This window comes from Copadichromis virginalis, linkage group LG12 (genome assembly GCF_057382275.1).
Source record: "Copadichromis virginalis isolate Kocher_CV1m ecotype Utaka linkage group LG12, C_Virginalis_male_GT1.1, whole genome shotgun sequence".
Taxonomy (NCBI): domain Eukaryota; kingdom Metazoa; phylum Chordata; class Actinopteri; order Cichliformes; family Cichlidae; genus Copadichromis; species Copadichromis virginalis.
In genome coordinates this window covers 13,282,660-13,307,442 of record NC_140629.1, presented here as the reverse complement: position 1 = coordinate 13,307,442, position 24,783 = coordinate 13,282,660, and the positions used below count along the sequence as shown (strand labels likewise).

The window sequence follows — 24,783 nt, the reverse complement described above, 5'->3', positions numbered from 1 at the left end:
TCGCAATTGGGAACAAAATGAAAAAGGTAAACAGTACACAGTGGAAAAACAAACATCTAAGTGACTGAGATCCTCAACTGCTCATTATTTACAGACATTTTCTCATTTTATCTTTTTTATTTGTTTAGAGAATACATACTCGAAATAGAATCTGGTCCTGCCAACCCTGACAAATACAGATATTGAGCATATTGTCATTTGAGACATGCCTGAAAAGCTGTAAAGCTCAGCCGCAATCCCGCCAAATCAGCTAACCTCGATGCTTGGCCACATCTGGTGATGGCTCAGCTGATGCCCTTCAGCACATCCAGCCAGAAAATTTTAACTGCTTTAGCCTGTACACGTATGCAAACTTCTTTGCAACCTGTCTCCACCATTCATACCAGTCATATTGCCAAATATAGACCACATATTGAAATACCAAGCTTCTTTTACTGAAATATCTTGTTTTAAAATGGTCACCCTGGTTTTACTCTATGATTAAGTATATGAGGAAGAATTGCTGTTGTAGGGAGATCAGCTGTTCGGCTGGCCTCTACAGGTCCCTGATAAGATGATAAACAGGAACAGAGTCACTGTTTCTCCTCACTGACTGGATTTGCTTTGTCGCATCACCTACAATAACACAAATCATTTGTGAGCTAGAGCACAGCCCTTTGTTTTCTTTTATATTTATATTAATACTTTATAAAACAGCGAAGCCTGTTGCCTACTCAAGTTGTCTTTTCAGTCCCCAGTTGGAAGTAGGACCGTTACATTGTCGGCTTTTTTTGTTGTGGTTGTTGATGATAGGGAATCCTTGTTGCCCAGCTGTCTCGTGTGTGCAGAGCTTTTCTATGTACGCTGCATTATGTATGAGGAAATACACAAATGAAAGCAACATAAACCATTTTTAAAAGCAGCACCTTGATATTTGCGGTGCAAGGAAAGGCTCATTTGGAACATTATGGTTGTTTGACTCAGGATTCGAATGCACAAGCCCATTACCATCATCTCTATAATGCATTACCAACCGATCCTCACAGGCCTCCTCGCAGAAGGAGAAGTTTATCTTATGCATGAGAGCAGAGTTTGAAAAGGTAGACTTAGAATATAGAGAGATGCTTTAATGATCTTTTGCTGGAGAAACGAAGCCGAAGAGTTTTGTTTTAAGCATTTTAACGACTGTTTAACCAGCTTCCCCGCCCCCTCGTTAAATGCATCAGTGTTACAGCTGCTGACGTTTCAGCTTGAGAAAGATGTAAAAGTGAGTATAAGCCCAGGTGAGATGAATGACTTTGCAACTTCAAATCAGCACGTAACTTCAAAACTGTTAATGAAAAGTGGCTGCACGATGGTGCGACCAGTGAGCTGTGTTAGGATGAGGATCGGTTTTGGAGGAATCAGCTTTCGTATACAGCAATCAGTCGGCACACGCTCTCTCTGGTGTATTAAATGGCAGAAACAAGCATGCTGTTTGAGTCACAGGAGCAGCAGGGGGTAGAGTGGCAGATGTTTTGGGACCAGGCTTCTTTCTCAGAAATATTTACTTGCTGCTAGGATGTTTTTTTAATGTTCAGGAGGTAATTAAAACTTCAAATTTAGAAGTCAGGGTCAGCGCAAATTAAATCTGTTTGAATCTGCTTTGTGCTAATTATTTTACTATACATTTCTAAATCCCGTTTCAGTGGGATTCATTATGCTGCAAAAAAGCAGTTCCGCCCATGCTCTATTATTCAGGGTTCAGTCAGTCACAGACAGTCATTAAAGTTTCATAGTAAGCAGTTTGGTGGCTGAGGCATTTGCAAAGTGAGGTGAGTGCATATACCTTTTTGTTGTTTATGCCCCTGCTCTCTGTGCTGTTTAAAGTCAAAAGAAAGCCATTCTTCTGGTCTCTTATGGTGTTAACTTGTTCCCGATGACTCCTGAGGTGCCATTATCCAGCAGCAGAGAAACCCACGTGATTGTCTCAGTTTGGCAAGCAGATGGATTTCAGCTTGAAAGCAAGAATAAGCACAAAGCAAACATGCAAGTGAGAAAGGCTTAAAGGAGTTGAGGTAGACTCGTTCCTTTCAGTGTAAAAGTTGCCTATAAATGTACTGTGAAACTCAATTATTCCTTGCATATGCCAGTTCTCGCAGATTCCAGAAAAAGCTGAATGAAATGTGAAAGTGGGTCATGTTAGATTTGTTCAACAACATAAATAAGAAGTGATGCACAGACCACAGGGGATTTAAAGGAACCCGGCTTGGGATGGTTATACAGCAGGGACGTGCTGTGATTTAAAAAAAATAAAAAATAGGGATAGGAATACAGGATATAACAGCTTTTTCCACCATAAACATCAAAATTTCTTCCTATTCCATACATCCATATGTGGAAAAAACTTTTGAGATGTTTGTGTATGAGGACAAAAGAGACCCCAAGGGGATCGACCTCACAGACCAACTAGAACGGTGCGGTACATTTCACCTCAGACACGTGCAGTTTTACTCTGGATTTAAATTACTTGACACAAAAGTGGGCCACCAACAATGGGGAGAGATCTTGTGATATTATATTGCTAATATTACTCTTCTCCACTTTATTTCCATCCACCATAAAATAGATATTAAAAATCAATGTGTCTTTTAATTTTGTCTTTATAATGTATAGAAGTGAATAAATGGATGACAGGGAATCACTCTTTTCATGTCCTTACTGCTTCTCTTAGCAGACTTTCATGGCCAATCTCAAGGGATAGACGTAGTTCCACATTCTTATTCATGCACTGCAGTCTGCTAAGAAAACAATGTTCCTAATCTTAAAGTTACTGTACACTCATTGGCCACTTTGTTAGCTAACAACTGCTTGTTAATACAAATATCTAATAAACCAATTGCATGGCAACAACTTGATGCATTTAGGCATGCAGACATGGGGAAGATGACCTGCTAACTGCAAACTGAATGGGATGATGAAGGTTGTTGGTGCCTGGCTGTTGGCTGGTTGGAGTTTTCCAGAAAGTGCTGATATGTTGGGATTTTCCCTCACAACCATCCCTAGAGTTTACAGAGGATGGTCTGAGAAGAGAAGATATCCAGTGAGTGGCAGTTCTCTGGGAAAAATGTCTCGTTGATGACTGAGGTCAGAGGAGAATGACTGCTTCGAGCTGATAGGAAGGCAACAGTAACTCAAATAACCACTTGTTACAACCAACAGATGCAGAAGAGAATCTCTGAACACACAAAATGTCTCAATTTCTGCTGTGACATTTGGATGGTAGGGTCAGAATTAGGCATAAACAACATAAAAACATGTATCCGTCCTGCCTTATATCAACTGTTCTGGCTGCTAGTGGTGGTGTAATACTGTTTGGGATATTTTTCTGGCATACTTTGGTGCCAAATATGCATTGTTAAAACATACAGCCTGTCTGAGTATTGTTGCCCGTGTCCATCCCTTTATAACCACAGTCATCTCCAGCAGAACAACATGTCACAAAGCTCAGATCATCTCAAACTGGTATTTTGAACACTGTACTCAAATGGCCTCCATAGTCACCAGATCTCAATCCAATAGAGAACATTTGAGATTCACATCATTCACAACAGGAGATTCACATCATGTATGTGCAGCTGACAAATCTGCAGCAACTGTGTGATGCTGTCATGTCAATATGGACTAAAATCTCATGCACCACCTTATTTAAAAGATTGCAACTGTAAAAAAGATATAACTAATACAGTGACCAGTTAGAGTACGTCTAAAACCTCCAAGAAGCAGACTTCATATAAGCTGAAAGGATATATTTGCTCTTAATATGCACAATATATATTCAAGATAAATACATTTAAGTAAATCCAAGAGCATAAAAACTATATAACAGAAAAAGTTGGTAATCCATAATAAAAAAAGCACCAAGTCTGAACATTACTGGTGTGTAAAAAATGCATACACACAAAAGTTTTTGATTTAAGTTTATTTCCATCCTTTTAAATTCAAATTACTGCAAAACTGGGTCAGTGCTGCTGCACTAATCAAATAAATAGAACCACTGCTGTCACAAATCATTCCCCAGATAACAAACCCTACGTATAACCCTGCTTTACACGTGTACACGTTCGAGAGCTGTCTGCTTATATTACTGTTTTGCACCACACGGTGTTACACGTCTGCTTAAGAATACATAAACATTTCAGAAATGAAAGTTTGGAAGCACCATCAGATGGTTCTAAACACACAGATGATTGTGAGGTGACTGCACAGCACACTGAAGGGTAAAAGCTCTGCTACCGTCACTGCCACTCCTTCAGTTACATATGTGCCCATGCCAGAGAAAGTGATTGTGTATGTGTGTGTGTGTGTGTCTTTAGATTAATGCCCTGCCCTTCACCTCCAGTTAGCTTATCGATCTAACACTGGAAATTAAATCAGTGACTGATGGCGAAGTGCTACATGCATCCGTTTTATTTTAGTTTAAGCAATTTCTTTGTCACAAACTATTTGTGATTTGAGCTCAAATATTCATTAATGTCCATTACTGGTAATTACGCTGCTCATTAAGTGCAGGGGCAGAGGGACCCATTAGAAATGATGACTTTGACCCGGACTCAAAGTCCCATTATGAAGCCTTGAGAGCATCCTTTGTTTACGCATGATGTATTTCAGTATCACTACCAATAAAGAGTTCCTAGTGAGCTCCTACTTAATTTTTTACACTTTTTCTTGCTCATAAATGTATCATAAGACTAAAAGAGAGCATTTGGAATGCTAATGTAGCAAATGTCAACAAAACCTTCATTGCAAAATACATTAATTCAGAAAATAAATAACAAAAGTGATATGGAGATTGAGAAATGTTTAACAGATATGATCTAAAACCTGCATCCTACCTGTACAAGGCAGACTGCAGGCTGCATGTGTGATTTATTTTACCACCAACTCCTTAACAACTTCTTAACAAGCTGACCTTTTTGTTACAGGCCCACCTGCCGAAGTCCTAATTAAAAACCCACATTAACAGATTTTGCCAATAGACCCTTCGATGCAGGCTCAGATAGAGTAAAACTCACTGCATAATTCCACTTAATTACCGGTGAGGAAAACAATCTGTGCGTGGACTTCGCCAAAATAATGAAGTTTGCGTTTGAGGTCCTCGCATTTTCCTTGGATATTTATCCCAGAACCCCTCCTGCTCCTCCGTCCTCTGTTTCTTAATCATCTACTTGAAAGAAACACACGTGGCGAACCTCAAAATATGTGCAGACTTACAAAGAAAACTAAGTAGTATAAAGGTTTAAATTAACTACCTCCAGCGGCCAAATGGTTCTTAAATAGCAATAATATTCAAGCAAAAGATAATGGAATATTAAACAGGACTGTGCTGTATAATGACTGCCTCTGCCTATGCCTCTTAAGATTCATATGTGCCCCCCAAAAAAGAGAAAGAAAATCAGGGCATTAAAGTTACATAATATTTCTTCGCTCATTATAATCTTAAATTTGGTGGGGTTTAATTCTAATGAACGCACATCTTGCGGCACATCTTCACAAATATCCACACAAAAAGCTAACAGGCTTCCCATTCCCTCTATAATTGATATGCAGGCTGCGTTTGTGATAACAATGAAGTCTACTTTAGGTTTTTCCGGTTGCGGAGTGCCACTCTGCGACCAGAAGAGGGCATCTCAAGTCCTGAAACCGAGCACCGGCGAGCTCCGTAATAATCTAACACCAACATCATTCCTGTTGCTGTACAATTGATTTATTTTTAATGCGACGGTTAACGGCTCTAATCCACAGCAGCCTGCTTCTCCCCCCCCCCTCTCTCTCTCCACTGTCCACGCCTGAAGCGGGATATAACCAACTTATCGGCTTTGGACCACAGTTTATCCCTCTCAGATTTCTTCACTTGGTCGTTTTCCAGTGTTTTTTCTCCCCGTCTCTCTCGCTCTGCCACTTAACCTAGATTCAACAATTGGCGACTCGGTGTTTAGACTGTTTTTTTAATAGCCTCCCACGACAGGCGCTAAACTGTCACTCTCATGAGGATACGAGCTTGAGCGCATCCATCCGAGGGCTTTCGGGAGAAAAAAAATACGCGTTATCGAGCTGATGTTGTGCGGTAATGTAGGAAACTACAGACAGGGAGGCTGATGCACACCTTTTGGAGCTGCTCTTATCTCCGACAGGTGTGCGATTGCAAGTAGAGCGGATCCGGCTTCGGCGCAAAGTGTCCGTTTTATCCGCGCAGACGGGCGTCCTGGTTAAGTGTCCAACTATTTGGGCAAAACGCCGAGTGCGTCTAAACATGTGCACCGGAGACGCATGCAACAGAGATCCCTGAGCAAGAGGAAGAGCCGACACCGAGCAAATATGGGTATGTATAGCCAAAATCTGTTCCGCAGGGTGCTTAAAGGGTTCATTCCTGCGCAGTCTTTTTTGTCTTTTGCCTAACTACAATTCACTTAGAGCTGGTGTCGCTGGCGTCTGTGCCCCCCCTGCGGTTTATGACTGATGACTGCAGGCAGGGGAATCCGAAAGGAGGCTTTTCTCTCAGCAACTGTTTGTCACATTGTGCATCATGCGTGTGGTTTATCAATCACCTTTCCAAGAGCATGACTTTGGCTGAACATAAGTGTGTGTGTGTGTGTGTGTGTGTGTGTGTGTGTGTGTGTGTGCGCGCGCGCCATGAATGCTCCAGTGCAAATTAAGTAGGCAGGAAAATCCCCCCCTGCAAATGTCTCAGAACATATTCAGTTGCTCGACTCAAAAATTGTGCACATTCTATTTTCATCTCTTTTATTCCCTTCTAGTCCGTGTAGTCTACATGGTTCTGTGTGATACATGTTCTGTACTCATAAACCTCTCACTTTCCTGTGTGTCTGCAGGACTTTTTGTGCTTTTCAGATGGCTTGTGTTCACTGTGGTGGTGCCCTCCTGGCTGCTTGCTGTTCCAAGCGGCATCCGTGAGCGTCCCTGCCCCCAGAGCTGTCGATGTGATGGGAAAATAATATACTGCGAGTCCAATGCCTTCCGTGACGTGCCAAACAACGTGTCTGTCGGCACACAGGGCCTGTCTTTGCGTTATAACAGCCTGGTGAGCCTTAGAGCCCACCAGTTTGCGGGCCTCAGTCAACTAGTTTGGCTCTATCTTGACCACAACTACATCAATGCCGTGGATGGCCAGGCTTTCCACGGGATAAGGAGGCTCAAAGAACTGATTCTCAGCTCCAATAAGATCACGCAGCTGAAAAACAACACTTTCCACGACGTCCCGAATTTGCGTAACCTAGACCTTTCCTACAACAAACTGCAGGTCCTCCAGCCTAATCAGTTCTGGGGTTTACGGAAGCTACTCAGTTTACACTTGAGGTCAAACTCCCTAAAAACAGTCCCGATGCGCGTTTTCCTCGACTGCCGTAACCTGGAGTTCCTCGATATTGGCTACAACAGGTTGAGAAGCCTCACACGTAATGCCTTTGCGGGACTCCTGAAGCTCATCGAGCTCCATTTGGAGCACAACCAGTTTTCTAAGATAAATTTCGCTCATTTCCCTCGCCTGACTAACCTGCGGGCTCTCTATCTGCAGTGGAACCGCATCAAACTGCTAACGCAGGGCCTGCCATGGATGTGGACTTCCTTGCAGAAGTTGGACCTCTCAGGAAATGAGCTCCAAGTGTTGGATCCAAGCACATTTCAATGCCTGCCTAACCTTCAGACTCTCAACCTGGACTCCAACAAGCTCACTAATGTCTCTCAGCAGACAGTGGATGCTTGGATCTCCCTCACAACCATCAGTTTGGCCGGTAATTTGTGGTACTGTAACCCCAACGTTTGCCCTCTGGTGTCCTGGCTCAAAGCCTTCAAGGGTAACAAGGAGTTTACAATGATATGTACCAGCCCTAAGGAGGCACAAGGAGAGAAAGTTACAGATGTGGTGGAGACCTACAACATCTGTACTGCAACTCCGACCCCTATCCCCTCAACGACATTGCCCCTCACAACGGCGTTTCAGCCTGAGCTGAAACCTCTCCCCACGCAGTCTGCGGTGGATAAAAAGCTAACCTGGAACAGGACAGCCTCTCCAACTCCTTCCGAGGCCTCCCCCACTATCCCATTACCAGACACCGAGTATGTGTCCTTCCACAAGATCATAGCCGGTAGCGTGGCCCTCTTCTTATCTGTGGCTATAATTCTGCTGGTTATCTATGTGTCGTGGAAGCGCTATCCCAGCAGCATCAAACAGCTTCAGCAGCGCTCTGCGGTTAAGAAGCGCCAGAAAAAGGCACGGGAGACCGAGCGCTCCTTTAATTCACCACTGCAAGAGTACTATGTGGACTACAAGCCTTCACACTCAGAGACTATGGATGTGCTGGTTAATGGGACAGGACCTTACACATACACCATCTCAGGCTCCAGGGAATGTGAGGTATGACCGTTGCCCTCCAAAAATCCATTTCCACTGCGAGGCATAAGAGGTAAATTTTCTAATGATCTGCAGGGTGAAAAAAAATTGTTTTCTCCTCTGCTTCTGTCTGTAATAGGATAAGGACGCAAAGGGCAGTGCATGGTGACTTGTTTTGCATTATGCTGGGTTTGTTCAGTTCCATTCGATTACCCAGCTGTTGTTTTGAGTCATGCAATATTATTGCTAAAATATGATACCCATTAGCTGCGAGTGCAGCGGCAGCTCCTCCTCATTGGTAACTTACAGTAAGATGCATTACACGCAAAGTGGCTCCATCTTTCACTCCTGACACAAAACATCTCATTGATGAATCTGTGTATTCTCAGACTTTTTATTTTCCCAAAACTGCTTGCCGTCCTGAACGAACCGGTGTAAACCGATTGGATCAAGTCACTGTGCAGATGGTCCTCTCCTATCCTGTGTGCTTGCTGCCACAGCTGTAGCGGCAAACGTGCAAATCGTGTGAGTCTTGATGTTTGTTTGCGAATGTCTGAAGTGTGCCAATATTTACAATCACACCAGCTGATTGTAAATCTCATTTTCTTTGCTTTTTTCCCCCCTAGCCTTTAGCAATTGTGTGCTTAGGTTTTTTTCCTCATTAGTTTAACTTACAAAGTTCAAACAGTCACCACAGGCTGGGGAACACTATGAAGGCCTGCAGCCAAATAAAAGATAAATTATGCATTTGGGCTTGCATTTTTCCCGGTTTTTGTGTAACGCTGCAGGAGGGGACTGCATTATGCTACTTTTGTTTAATCTCAGCATTATAAAGAAACTGTTTACTCCTGTGAAACTTTTACTCATGGAATTGGCTTTAAAATTCTTGCACTAAAACCAGACTTCCTCCACGTGACAGATTGTGAGCCCCCTGCGTGGCACTAAGGGATCGAGACAGAAAGGCTAATCAATTTGCTCGTGTTTAATTAGGCACTTTTTTTGCCCATGTATTCTTTATTTTCTCTCCAAATGCTCTGTATCTGTCTTCTTTTGTCCAGCAGCTTTTCTTTTTTCTTCTTTTTCATTTGGCAGTGTGGTTAAGTGTGATTAACAGAACATGTTGTGCTGGGAAAGATGTGGAGTCGCTGGAATCTTTGCGAGCACCTTTTTGTCAGAATAACCAGACATGCTGTTTAGTACGGGAGACATCTTTCTTCTCCGTTGTCTGTGTCAGCGCAGCTCAGAGACAAAGTTTTATCTCGCTGCAGCACAGCTCATTTTCTATACTCTACATACACCATGTAAAGCATTTTATAAGATGTTTCATGTCAGTGGATTGTGCTGTAGCACCAGTTAGGTTCTTGCTGTGCCCTTTACTCAAGTCACTGTAAAAAGGCCCGCACACATATGTTTCATTGTTTTCAGAAATGTCACTTGGTACAAGGTGCGCGGGTAGCTAAATCAGCTCTTTGTCAGATTATCTGTGGCAGAGCATTTCTCAAGCGCAAGGGAAGCTGGAGGTGAGATGGTCGGCTTATCAATCTTGTAGCTTTCATGTGCGAATGTGGCGTGGGAGCATTAAATGGCAGACCTAATGGGGCTTCTGCTAGCTGGAATAACTAATAGCCCATCAGAGGTAAGGAGCCGAGACTTCCCTCAGCTTTGTTATTCCTTGCCCTCTACAGCTCAAGGGAGCAGCATGAGTTGTTAAAAATGTAATGGGATTTTTTTTCTTTTCCATTTTTTTGTTACCTCTGTGCGTGTTACATTTCATGCCAAACACAGCAATGCAATGTAAGAACACATGCTAGAGCCGGACACCTGTGAAACCACCTGCAGGTTTGTCGTGCTTGTTTAAGTTGCTGTAAAAATGTGCCCACTAGATCGTCGTGTGCATTAGCTATGAACGTTGCTGCCATCGTGCTCATCAATAGTGTCTTGGGCTATTTGCATCACAGTGCAGGCAAAGTCTCTTCTGACACACGAGAATTCATTTTTCAGTTTTTATTAAGAGCCACAGAGTGCAAAGTGGCAAGTGAGATGAACGTGGGAGAGATGCTGTAAAAGGCTGCCCGAGGGCTCAAACCTTCTTCTCAGGAGTGTATTGTAAACGCCAGAATCCGCTGCACTCCCCGCACATTATTTTAGCTATTCCAGATAGCAAGCACTTAAGCTATTAGCTGCATTTTCAATTAGGAGAAAGAGCTTTGTAATTGAAGCCTGTTATCTTCTGCACATGCCCAGACCAACAGACGTGGAGTTAATTTGTTTCTATAGATTTACTCCAGCACAGCTCAGCAGGTTGGCTTCGACACTGCGAACTGAACTCGCAGGCTGTGAATTTTGATGAACACTTTGAACCGTGCGATTCTGTGGTCTTCCTGTGGCACACTATTTAAAAATTTAAAAAAATAAATAAAAACCCTCTCTCTTCCTTGTATGCTATCCACTTCTGAGCTCATAGAGCAGCTGCAGTGGTAGCTGTCCACCCACAGATAATCCCCTGCAAAGTTATTTCAGAAAATATTATGGTGAGAATCCCACCGTCTCAGCCAAAGGCAATTCTTGTACTAGGGTGGAAGCCTTAATAAGGTGAGGAGATCCTGCTCAGAGATAATTAATGTGGCCTGTGAAAAAGGCAAGTGAAGTGAGGAAAAAGAACTTGCCGGTGCGACGGACTGACACCACTGTTGTCCAAAAGACAAGCCTAAATAATTACTTTTAAAAATCAACTAATTTTCCAGCTGGCAGGGTTTGTCAACATTCTGATGCGTTCGAGGCCAGCACAAGCTTCATTCATGCATGAAGTTGTTCCTTTTTCCTTTCCTCGCATTTGCAGTTAGAGTGTCCCCCTCCTGGTTATATTAAAAACTAATGGCTCCTGTGGACCTAATCAGTGTTTTCCTGGGACGAACTCTGTATCTGGGGGTGCATTTTGTTCAGCAAACATTTGTTTAATTTGTGGACACCATAATACGAGCCTGGCCTTCGAAATGTCAGAAATAAGTATCAAGCATGATGGATGATAAACATACACTGTCTCTACTTGCCAAGATGGCAGCTTGCACTTCATCTCTGCGTAAATGCACAGAAGGCTGGCTGCCGTCAAGTGAAGAGAGTTTTGACAGTCTTTGGTATTTGTTTCCAAATAAAGGCTACAGACATCAGTAAAATGGACCAGTAAAAAAAAAGTGTGTGTCATTTTTTTTAACACATCACTTAGCAAACTACAGGTGCAAGAAATCCTTTGGATTCCTGCATTGATTAGTCATGAAATAAGGTGTTCACTTCATCTAAGTCACAGTTACAGACAAATGAAATTTGACTACTTAACTAATATGACTGGAACGCTTTTCCTGTCTTTATTGAACACACAGAAAAATCCTCTACAGTGTTGGGTGAAAAAGTGAGTGTGCAGAGGTTCATTTAGCAATAACAAGTTCCATTAGACCTTTGTGATTAATGCTGATGAGAGTTGCTCCACAGTGAGGATGACGTTGGGTGATTCCACCTGTTTTAAAAACTGTTTCAGTTCATCTGATTACACGGCCCTATTCAAGTCATGCGTACTTGGGGACACAGTGTCTTAATTTTACAGCGTCTTCTTTAAAAATCCTTAATTTTGTTGATCCATACAATCACACATGCAGCCAAAAAAAGTTTCAACTTTTGTGTTATTTGTCCAGACAACAAAAAGTGTGTAACAAACTACAGCTTTGTAGATCAGTGGTTTCATTCTGTGGTGTGTTTCATTCTTATTCAGTGTTTTTCCTATAGTGGACACATGAATAAAGACCTTGCCACTTGTAAACAATTCTGCAGGTGCTTTGCTTTTAACCTTAGATCTCTTTTCACATCTTTCAGGATTGCATGTTGTGCTCTTGCTGTGATCTTTGCAGGACCCTTAGCGAGAGCCAAAAAAGTCCTGACTTTCCTCCATTATCTAGACAATTTGTCTGTCTGTGGATTGATGACCACCCAGGTCTTTAGAATTGGTTTTGTAACCTTTTAACGGCTTCGTGCATCTTTATAATGCTTCTTCTAAGATCCACTGAAAGTTGTTGTGATCGAGGAACAGCTCACACCAACCAGTCTGTCTTCAGTGCAGACTTTGTCAGTAAGCAGTCTTAGAATGGCCATATTTTTAGAGATAGGAACCTCCACAACCCACACTTCAAATCCAATCTCCTTAATGGAAGTGGAGGAGTCATTAATAACGAGGTTACTTATTGTTTCTAGTGAATTATTCCCGAATGTGTTCCTTAAAGACTTTGATTTTGTGCGTTATTAGTTTAGTCAAATTGTGTTTGTTTATAATTGTGATTTAGATGAAGATCAGGCCATATTTAGTGAGTAATCAATGCATACATTATTATAATCCTAAGGGATAAAGAACTTTGAGGGTTTACATCAGTGAGTGCACACCCGACTGTGCACACTGATCTAAACCTCTCACACAATAGACAACACAATACAACACTGAAAAATAAGGCACGTGCAGTATAGCAAATGAAATGTGTTTTGGGGGGGGTCTTTTCCTTAAAAAAAAGTCTCTTTATGCCATTAATTTTTATTTTGCTCAGTTGTCTTCTTGTTTGGTAGAATTGAAAATTACTGTACCTGCAAGACTGGGTGGCAATGATCCACGGACACACAGAAGTACACTGCTTCGCTTTTATCATACCTGATGATTTTGTGAAAAATGGACTCCAGTCAGCTCCATTAAAACTCAACTGCAGCAAAATGCAGGAAGAAACAGACTATTAAGTGAATTGGCTGTAATGGCTATTATACAACATAATTTTTCAGTGGCCTGTGGTGATGTTAAAAAAAGAAAGAAAGACTTCTGTGTATGATCAAGAATATTAAGCAGATTTGAGGTGTTACATTTTAATACTGTATACATATACACATTGCATGTTTATCTCGTGTGCATATAAGGAATATAATTACATATAATTCTATAAAAATACATAGGGTTTTTAAATTTTTTAAAAATATTTTTATTGCTAAGATAAGACAAATTAATTGCATTGAAACACAACAGAATACAAATATTTTCATGTTTAAAGGATACTTGACATCAGGGAGCTTCATAATATGGATGGTACCGCTGCATACGCTTTCATTTTCATATTTCAGAATGATCTCCGAACATTGTTTCTGTCATAGTCTGAGTCACTTGTAGTTTCGCTGTGCTTAAAGCAATAAGGTTAGCAAGCAGATGTAGACTTTCTCTATCATGCTTCTACCCTTTCAGGCTGCGTACAGGCAGCCCTACTTTATTATTGAAGGCTGTTAGGACTGTGCAGTGTGAGCTCAGGATGAAAAAGGGTACAGTGGCTTTTAATCTTTGTTACATTTAATAGTCTCCTAAAATCAAGCTGGAACTAAACACCAGTGTTTTTTCTTAAAAAGTAATGCTTTACCTTACTTAATTACTCCCCGGCGAAAAAAAAATGTGTTACACTTCTCATTACTTTACTTTCATGTTACTCCATAAGATGGTCTGAAATACACTGTCACATAATCACTAGTTAACAATATAACCCTTAGGCTACAGTCCCACACACTGACACAAATCTCTTTCCTAATGAGGACATACATACGACCTTTCTTTCAATGTTTCAGCATTTGAACACAAAGCCGACAACACAAAGAAAAGTTGAAAACCAGCTCAAAGAGAGACTTTAAAGAAAGCTCCACTGACATTCTACTATAGGAACACGCACAGGCTTCAATCCTACAAGCTTGACTGCCCCTCACTGCCTTTGTTACCTGCTGAAGGTCAGGCTCTGGCTGCTATGCAATGCATGACATTACTGTGTTACGAAAAATATAATGTGATTACAGTAACAGTAATCAGTAAACAATAAAAGTTACAGTAATATAAAGTACTAGTCAGAGCTATTCCAGATCAACCAAACCTTCTCATTTAATGTACTGTGTGGTGGTGTGATTGAGAGACCGTATCGCCTGCGGGAAGAAGCTCCTCCTCAGTCTCTCTGTGTTGGTCTTCAGGGAGCGGAATCGCTTTCCTGACCTCAACAGAGAGAACAGTCCGTTGTTGGGATGGCTGAGGTCCTTCACGATCTTCCTGGCCTTGGTCCAGCACCGCCTGCTGTAGATTGAGTGCAGGTCAGGGAGCTCGGAGCGGATGGTGCGCTCAGCTGACCGCACAACCCTCTGTAGAGCTCATCTGTCCTGCATGGTGCTGTTCCCGAACCAGGTTAAGATGTTTCCCGCCAGGATGCTCTCTATGGTGCACGAGTAAAAGTTCCTGAGCACCTTGGAGGGCAGTTGGAAGTCTCTCAAGCGTCTGAGGTGGTAGAGACGCTGACGGGCCTTTTTCACCACGGTGTTGATGTGACAGGACCATGACAGGTCCTGCGTGATGTGAACTCCGAGGTATTTGAAGCTGTCCGCTCTCTCCACTGGGCACTCGTTGATGACGGGGGGTCTGGTAGTTCCTCTCCTGCTTAGTGCTGAAGTCCACTATCAGCTCCTTTGTCTTACTGACGTTTAGAAGGAGGTTGTTCCTCTGGCACCAGTTCTCCAGATTCCTAATCTCCTTCAGGTAGGCCGTCTCGTTGTTATCAGAGATCAGGCCCACCACAACGGTGTCGTCAGCAAACTTGATGATGGTGGTGGAGCTGGTAGTGGCCACATGGTCATATGTGTACAAAGAGTACAGCAGGGGGCTCAGAACACACCCCTGGGGGGCTCCAGTGCTGAGAGTGGTGGAGGCTGAGACATGTCCGCCCGCCCATCCTTACTGCCTGTGGTCTGCCAGTTAGGAAGTTGGAGATCCACTGACACATAGATGAGCTGAGTCCCAGATGCTCCAGCTTGGTGGTGAGGTGGAGGGAATTATGGTATTAAATGCAGAGCTGTAGTCTATGAAGAGCATTTTAACATAATTCCCCCTTCTAGTGTCCAAGTGAGTGAGTGATGTGTGGAGGAGATGAGAGATGGCATCGTCTGTGGAACGATTTGGACGGTAAGCGAACTGTAGTGGGTCCAGTGTGTCTGGTAGTGAAGAAATGATGAAGTCTCTGACCAGGCGTTCAAAGCACTTCATCACTACTGAGGTGAGGGCTACAGGGCGATAGTCATTGAGAGAAGCAGGGTGGGGTTTCTTCGGGACAGGAACAATGATGGACTCTTTAAAGCATGTGGGGATGACCGACTGAGATAAAGAGATGTTGAATATCTCAGTGAACACAGGAGCTAGCTGGTATGTGCAGTCTCTGAGGATACGACCTGGGATGCCGTCGGGTCCTGCTGCGAGATGTGTCTGCTACTGGAATTCTGTGTGGCATTTATCTGGCCTCTAATCTGAGGTGCTGTTAACTTTCTGAGGCTGGTGACTCGGATGAATTTATCCTCGGCAGCAGAGGTGACTCTTAGTCTTCCTTTCCTGGGGCGGTTCTCATGTGAGACAGTTTTGTCGTAGTGCTTGATGGTTTTTGCAACTGCACTTGGGAACACATTCAAAGTTTTAGACTGACTGACCTTCAGTCCTTAAAGTAATGATGGACTCTCGTTTCTCTTTACTTAGCTGATTGGTTCTTGCCATAATAGGAAATCTAACAGTTGTCAAATAGGGCTGTCAGCTGTGTACCAGCCTGACTTCTGCACAACACAACTAATGGTCCCAACCATTAAGAAGGTAAGAAAATCCACAAATGAACCCTGACAAGGCACAGCTGTGAATCTACAATATAAAAATCTTTAGAGTTATTTATCAATTTTTTCTTTGTAACATAATTCCATATATCTTGCTTCATATATTTGATGTTTTCTGTTTGTTTCTACAATGTAGATATAAAAAAAACCCCAAGAATTTATAATATAGATGAAAATATAGATGTTAATAATGGTAAATAATCTATGTATGGCAATGTTTGTGCAAACTTTTGTTCAGATTGGCCCACCTGTTAAGGTGAGAGTACATACAGACTTATATAGATACACTACAATCATTATAGCAAAGAAGGTAAGGTGTCAGATATCTATAAATGAAACAAAGTAAATACAGATCATTTTTAATTTTTCTTTTGCTAAAAAGACTATACCAGACTACATATTTACATATACATATATTTCCAAACTCTGGATGCTTGACAAACGTAGAGTCCCAACAAATAATACTCAGTGTTTATGCTAAACCAAGCCATCATCAAAACAAATGTCTGCCTAAAACGTTAAAAGCATTTCTCAAACGAACCCGTTCTTACTTCACTGTTAGCTGCAAACGTACCTCATTCTGCATTTACTTAGAGACTTCATACCAGCCTCAAATATGCAGCATATCCCACCTCGTTCCAGTCAAGGTTGTGATTTCAAACCGAGTTACAATGTTGCAGTGGGATTCATTAGCAAAAATGCACATAATCAGACCTCAGACTTATCTTTAGTAAAGCACCTCTCAGGCTGCTGTGTGTGTGGGGTGAGATCTCCAAATAAACATACTCTGCGATATGTATGATTCAGACTTTTGACAGATGTTCCTCTTGGAGGTGTGATGTCTGCTCGGGTGAGGAGGTGGAATACATTACAAAAAAAAAAAGAAGAATACTTAGCAGCAAGTCGAGGCAACGTGAGATCTGTGTAATAATAGCTTGCAGTCTAACATGGACTGTTAAAATGAATACGGCAGTTGTGTTGTTTCATAATTAATCTTAGCATCTCTTCTTTCATCCGATTGATGTTTTCGTGATTTTATTACTCTCATTATGATGTGCTAATAGCACATGTCTCAGCCAGCTAATAGCTTAAGCTGGCACAAGCGGAAAATATGATGTTCCTCCTCCACGCTCCAACACAGACAATATTGAATTTCACTCTGGGTTAGATGTACTTATTTACAGAACACATGCGACGAACTGCTGTTTGTGTCTCTGGCTAATCATTAAAGATCCCTGCAAAAGCTTTAAAGCCAGAGAAGTGGGAGTCTCCTCTGAGCCCACATCGTTCTGCCGAGGAAAACTAAATGAAAGCCATCATTTTGTTGACCTTCACACCTTCATTTTTAATTGAGGCCAGCGCTGATTGACAACATCATTAATTGTGATATGCACTTGATATTACATGATAACCTAGTCCTTCATTTAACCCTAAGATGAAATGTCTTGTGTGAGCAAATTGGTTGATTTGGTACTACTTTGGCATGACTGAGACGTATGTTGTAATGAAACAAAGAATGGGAAGTTTTGAAATGGAATTAGAAGCCCCCCTTTTTTTGCACAAACTAATTTGGGAGTAAATGAAAAGACCACAGAGATAAATCAGACTAATTCATCCCTCCCCATCACACAATCTCCAGTGGTCCTCCCCTCCTGGAGCCACACACAAACCATGATGAATATTTAATGCGATATTAAACTTCTTCTTTTTTTTTTTTTGTTCAAGACCATTTTTTCCATTAAGTAGTGATTAATTAGAAGTATGTTTTGATCAGAGGAGTCTCTTTCCATGGAGGCAGAGGATCTTGCGCCTCCTCCTCTGCTTTTGAGATTCATGGGGGAGCCCAAAATATAAACGAGTAATTGGTTGGAAAAAGAATATTACTAAATCTTAACATCATTTCTAACATATTTCCCCTCTCTTCTCTGGAAAGAAAAAATCCATTATTGCAACTCTGATTAAAATTCTTCAACAGCAAAACCTGCAGGGCAGGAAAAAGGTGAAAGATCAGTCTGTGTGAAGAGTTGGTGGGTGGCGGAGGAGGAAAAACAGGCTCCTGTTGATGCTCCCTAAGGCCGCGCCTCTTATATCAATTTAATGTACTTTGTCTTTTTTTTAATGCTCACGCTGTTGTTGACCAAATGAATGTTTCAAATAAACAATTTCACATTCTTTTTTTTAAATTATTCACGATTTTTGTGTTAAATTCATGCTGTTACATAGTGGATGCTGCTATACATGTTCTAATATACAGCCTACTGTGTGTTTTTGTGTGTGTTTCTCTAAGATACAGTATCTTGTACGCCACTGTGTTGCTACCTCACCCACCCAAAATAACAAATTCCTGTAATAAAATAACAGCAGAGTCAATTTCTTGTGAGCAAAGCTCTTTCTCAGCTAAAGTCTTACTGACAGAATAACATAATTTGTCATTTCTTTTTTTTTGTTGTTGTTGCTTTCTTTGTACTTCACTTGTACCCCACGCATAAGCCCGAGCTGTGTCCTTCTGTCTTTGAGTGTTGTGTGCTGGGTTATTCTTTACGCTTCCTTGCTGGCTACAGCTGAGGCATTGCATTTGTGGCTCATCCGTCTGTGTCATTCTCTTGAACACCTTGAGGGTTTCTTTAAATTTGGAACAAACGTCCTGTTGGACTCGAGGGTGATCTGTTTAGAATTGGGTGGTGAAAGGTAACTGTGACCCAACAAAACAATGTTTTTGTCTACAAAATATGCTAATTGTGAACTCATTTTTCATCAAATATCTAACAGAATTTTAAAAAAAAAGGCATTTCCTGTCCACAAGATCAAAGGTCACCTTTGCCGTGATATTATGATGTTGAATAAAATGGCACAGCTCTGGATTAGACGACTTGCCTCACTGTACAGCCAACACCCATTCCAGACTTTCATCCTGGGGAGGCTGTGGCTCAGGAGGTAGAGCCGGTCACCTACTAATTGGGCAAGACGCTAACCTCAAGTTGCTCTCTCCAATGGTGTGAATGTTACATAGAAAGCACTTACATAGAAAAAAAAGTGCTAGTATGAATGGGTGAATGAGGCAAGTTGTAGAAAAGCACTTTGAGTGCTCAGTTGGAGTAAAAAAGCGCTTTATAACAACCAGTCCATTTACCAAGAAGGATTCACACTGTGCAGTTCTGTCATTGTAAGAGTGCTAACTGGCTGCTGTCTGTTGATTCATATTCAGTACAGGTGTGGCAGATAAATCCTCCTCAAAAACATCTCTGTGTCTGAAAAATTACTTAATCAGGCGCTCTGTCCGAGTGTTTTTGTTCTGACACGGTCAATTTCATCTGGATGTGATCAACATAGTTCAGCTATCTGGGTTTATTATGAGGTGTAGCATTAGCTGCTTTAGTTAAAATTGATTTCTTAGTCAATTTGAGTCTAACTGTGCGTGAAAGTGTTTACTATGCTCGTCATCTTAGCTTAGCTTGTTAGCTGTCAGCTTTTGCTAGCAAAACGAAGCTAAAGCATTTCTGTAATTTACCTAGTATTCGTTTCTTCCAGTGTTATCAGTCCCATCCACTAGCTGCTTACATGCTTCATGATCCAGCAAACCTCTTCGCACACCATTTACACATTTGTTCTCAGTGTAAACCAGTTGTAATCCTGTGTCTATTAACAGCACCGATCAGTAGCACAATGTTGTTTTGGTGCCTCGGCTGTAGTCATGCTCCGGTGTTTCATCAGAGGACAATCATTTTTCTTGCAAGGCCAGCCTAATAAACCGAAGGCTGTGTCTCTTTTCAGCCTTATCTGAGCAATTAATACAAACGCCTTGAAGGATTTACTTCCTAAAGTAGGTGTAATACTCTGGTATTGAGGAATGTACTTTTCTTTTCAGGACTCATTTTGTTTGAACTCTTTCATGTGCTTCAACGTTTCCACATTGCTATAACTCCAGGGGGGTACATCTAGTTTTGGTGTCAGACACTGTGAAAGATTGGCCCACAATTTTACACAGGCATTCAACAATCCATCATAAAAGAGAAATTCATTTTAGAAGAAGCAGAGAAACCAATTTCTCCAGTTGACAGCCGCCTCAATAGACCACAATGCAATGCAGCGTCATGACAAGTCATGTCTTGTTTTTTATTATTTTTATTTTTACTCTCCACCTACCTACTGCAGCTGAATCAAGCAACCTGACCCTCAACTCCCTGGCGCTCGTCAAAAGGCATACAGGGAAATGCAGGAAATCACTAGCTGATGTCAAAGCAGATGTGGCAATTTGAGGGAAGTTCGGTACCCGAAAGACAATTTACATCAGATCTGCGCTTCTGGCATCCACAAAACATTACAGATTGATGATACATATCAGTGTAAGTCTATCCAAGGGTGGATTTTTCCATCAAGTCTTCAGTCTGAGTCAGAGTTGAGGAACAAAAGAACTACTTGAATTCCCAAGGAGTCCAGATCAATGTCTCTTTTCAAAGAAAAAAAAAGTATTTGCACATATCAGTAAACTTCTAATAACTTCTCAAAAAATCTGAATCCCATATCGAGTGTCCTATTATCATGGCGTATCTATCAATCAGCAATCACACGCCCTGGATTCCCTCAGTTTAAGCTTCTCCTCACTCAGTCAGCGACACTTCTGCTTTAATAGGATTTGACAGCTTATCTAGCACTTTATGAAAAGTCGGGCACCGCAGAGAGAATGAATAATATAACATGAAAATATTAGACATAACATTTTATGCCGTTTTATGGTCACAGCAGCCACGTTAATTTTTCATCGCAGCTTGAAGCAGTTACTGCGTGTTTAGCCCTTCATTTTATTATGATTCATTTAATTAGAGCTATTAAGACAGTTTGACGGAGACGCTGTAGTTCTGCCTTCTGTGTCACTTTGATTCCCTTGAAAAGAATTTGAAAGTGATATTTAAAAGAGAATGAAATGATGAAATGTTGACTAGGCACATTAGTGCTTGCCCTTGTAAGTTGTTGGACTGCAATTTGTATCTCCACGCTTCTCTGTAGAGTGACACTACAGTTTCTTTCATCATTTCTCCTCAGAAGAATTTTGATGTAACGTTCACGTCTACCTCAAAAATAGTGTTTTCCCAGAAACTAAAACCTCTACATCGTGTAGCTACAGCATACCAGTATGTTCTCACTCTGTCTGATGGGACACGGTGTGTCAGTCAGCACAAACTGAAAATGATGCCACACTTCTGCCATCTTCCTCACTTATAGTGAAATATAAATATCAGAACACTCACAGTGGCTGTGCTGATGTTCAGCAGGTAGGTTTGTCGTGTTTACCGCCTGAGTTACTGTTGCGTTTAATGCATATATGTACGCAGTTTTTAGCCAAAGCTAGTTAGTGAAAACAAAAAAAAAGAACAAGATCCAAGAGTCATTAAAATTAATTAGCAGGGTTAAGGTATGAAGACACGCTCCCTAGCAAGCAAGTCAAACTTTATTCATACAACACATTTCAGTGTGCTGTGCAAAGCATGAGCTGCCACACACTACATACTAAGTAATATCTAAGTACAAATAAGTAAGATAGATTCTATTAGATAGAAATTGTTAAATAATTAGGACTACAATAAGATCATACAACCTGTAGGTCCAAAAGATAAACAAAATAATTCAAATAAATTTATGCTGAAGCGCCAAATCACAACAGCAGTTGCCTCAAGGTGCTTTATATTGTAAATTAAAGAACCCAGTTTGAGCAAGCACTTGGTAACAGTGGGAAGGGAAAATGTCCTTTTAACAGGAAGAAACCTCTGGCAGAACCAGGCTCAGGGTGGAGTAGCTATCTGCTGCCACCGGCTGTGGATGAGGGAAGGACAGCAGGGTAAAAGACACACTGTGGAGGTGAACCAGAGATTAATAATAAGTATTGATTAAATGCAGAGTTCAAACATAAGAAAAGTTATGGTATCTGGACTTAATGCAAGCCATCATGAGGAGGGATATCTGCATTTTATTTACATTTTAATTGCAACCCAACATAAAAGTTTCACTAAAAAAACAGGAATGTCATTTGACCTATTAGGGGCCCTTCTAAAGATGGAAATTAAGCACTTTTAACCATTGGTTGTTTTGGTTCTTTGAAACGTGACTTCCCAAGCAAGGGGTGGACCTACCCAAGGATAAAAAGACAGAGCAAGCTAACTTGTTAATCACAGGTTAGCCACAGACTAAAGAACAGTCTCATTTATTATCTATTTCTGTCCAAATGGAAGAAACAAAAGTAACATCACACTAGATTCAGTAAGACTTTAAAACCCATTGAAAAAGTGTTTACTTGTCGAGGATGCGGTGTTCTCTGACCATATGCCTATTTTATGTGATATTGTTCTTTTTAATCCTGTTCTTAAGCTTGCTGTACCTGCTCGATGTTATCGTGCTTTTGGCTCAGATACTGCCGAGCGGTTTTCCATATTGTTTGACCAATTTATTTCTTATCCTCCTGAGTTGTCCACCTCAGATGGATTAGTTTCTTGTTTGGATTCTGCTTGTAAATCTGTCCTCGACGCTGTCGCTCCTTTTATATTCAGACAATGCAAGCCAAAGGCTAGTCCTTGGCTAACTGATTTTACCAGAGCCGCTAGAAAAGAATGTAGAAGATGTGAAAGACAGTGGAAAAAAGATAGGCTGTGCGTCTCTATGGAAGCTCTTAAGACTAGCTGGAAAGTCTATCAGAGAGCAGTAAAGGCTGCCAAGCACTCCTATTTTTCTCAACTTATTGCTGCCAGCTCGCATAACCCTCATGTTCTATATAACACTATAAATTCTGTACTTAATCCGGAAGGCTATATTCTTTTGCACTCTTCTGCGGTTATGTGCAATAAGTTTCTTAATTATTTTGTGGATAAGGTTGCTAGTTTGAGACTCTACCTATTGCTGACCCAGCCATGCATGGTTCTTGCTCAAGTCTGTTCTCTGCTTTTCTACCAATTGTTTTATCTGATTTAGAGAAACTTGTGTTGAATGCTAAACCGTGTGGCTCTCCAAATGACGTTGTTCCTCCCCGTTTTCTTAAAAAGGTATATCCTATCATCGGACCACATATTCTGAACATTATTAATACTAGTCTTTTGTCTGGTCAAGTACCTAGGGAATTTAAGCATGCAGTCATACATCCTTTACTTAAGAAACCAGGCTTAGACAGTTCAGTCATATCAAATTTTAGACCCATCTCTAAGCTTCCCTTTCTTAGTAAGATTCTGGAAAGAATTGTTTATACTCAGTTGATAGACTACTTGAATGACTCTAAATTGTCAGAAATCTTTCAGTCCGGCTTTAAGCCATTCCACAGCACGGAGACAGCCCTCGTAAAAGTTATGAATGACATCCTGATAGCGACAGACCGTGGTAAATATGCAGTGCTGGTCTTGTTGGACATGACAGCTGCATTTGACACTGTGGATCACGATTTGCTGATCTCCCGCTTACAGCACTGTGTGGGAATTACTGGTTCGGCACTTTTGTGGTTAAAGTCCTATCTTTTAAATAGGACATTTTGTGTTAAGTTGGGGTCGGCTTCATCCTCTGTGGCCCCTCTGCTTTGGGGTGTGCCACAGGGATCTATTCTTGGGGCGTTATTGTTTTCATTGTACCTCTTGCCTCTTGGCGCGATTTTCCGAAAGCATAAAGTGCCATTCCATCTATACGCAGATGACTGCCAGCTCTACTTACCTTTTAGTCATTCTGATAGTCTCCCAACTGGACCTCTGCTTGACTGCCTTACTGATGTCAAAGCATGGATGGCAAAAAACGTTTTAAATTTTAATGATCGGAAGACTGAAGCAATTTTATTTGGCCCAAATCGTTCTTCTCATACTCTGGATGTTGATCTTGCAGCTTTGACTTCCCAACTAAAGAGTTCGATCACAAATCTCGGAGTTAAAATTGATTCTGCACTCACCTTTGATGACCATGTAAACGGGGTGGTAAAATTAGCATTTTATCACCTCAGGCGTTTATCAAAGGTTAAGCCCTTTCTTTCCAAGCGTGACTTGGAAAGCGTTATTCATGCCTTTATTACCTCACGTTTAGATTATTGTAATTCTCTTTTAACAGGGGTTGGGCAGGGCACTTTGTCACACTTGCAATTAGTGCAAAATGCTGCGGCACGATTTTTAACTGGCAGAAGAAAATTTGATCACATCACTCCGATTTTGGCCTCTTTACACTGGCTTCCAATTGAATTCAGGATCTGTTTTAAAGTCCTTTTATTGGCTTTTAAATCTCTAAGTGGTCTGGCACCTGTTTATTTGTCTGACTTGTTGAAGCCCCACGTCCCCACTCGTTCCCTTCGGTCAGCTGAGCAGTTGCTGCTTTCGGTCCCAAAGTCACGGCTGAAACTTAGAGGAGACCGAGCGTTCTCTGTTGCCGCGCCGATGCTTTGGAATAACCTTCCTCTCCATATTAGACAGGCTGCATCAGTGCCAGTTTTTAAGTCTTTATTAAAAACCTACTTTTATTCCCTGGCTTTTAACTCTGTGGGTAACTGATATTTTTATTGTTTTTTAACTTTATTGCTATGTCTGGTTTTATTACTATGTGCATATTAGTACTGTACAGCACTTTGGTCTACCAGGTGTGTTTTTAAAGTGCTATATAAATAAATAAATGATGATGATGATGATACTGAGGTCATGAATGAAATGGAACGATTTTCTCATAGACTGCTACCTCCTGCTGGCCATGGGAAAGAATGCTAGTTTAAAGCACCTCTGCTT

At 41.3% G+C, this 24,783-nt stretch overlaps 1 protein-coding gene across 6 annotated transcripts in view; it reads left to right on the top strand.

Moving 5' to 3' along the window:
* Window positions 1-5,694: 5,694 nt before the first annotated feature.
* LOC146696599 (leucine-rich repeat transmembrane neuronal protein 4) overlaps window positions 5,695-24,783 on the top strand; it is a 66,962-nt gene continuing 47,873 nt past the window's right edge. For 3 of the 6 annotated variants that reach the window (XR_014923313.1, XR_014923314.1, XM_085474756.1), the window contains exons 1-2: window positions 5,695-6,340; window positions 6,852-8,392. Coding sequence is in view for 4 of the 6 variants with exons in the window: in XM_085474756.1 (XP_085330882.1) it covers window positions 6,289-6,340; window positions 6,852-8,392 (1,593 nt within the window). In the remaining 2 variants the exon portion in view is untranslated. Of the gene's footprint in view, window positions 6,341-6,851; window positions 8,442-24,783 lie in introns of all 6 variants that reach the window. The other 3 variants (XM_085474758.1, XM_085474757.1, XM_085474759.1) reach the window with 1 other exon arrangement.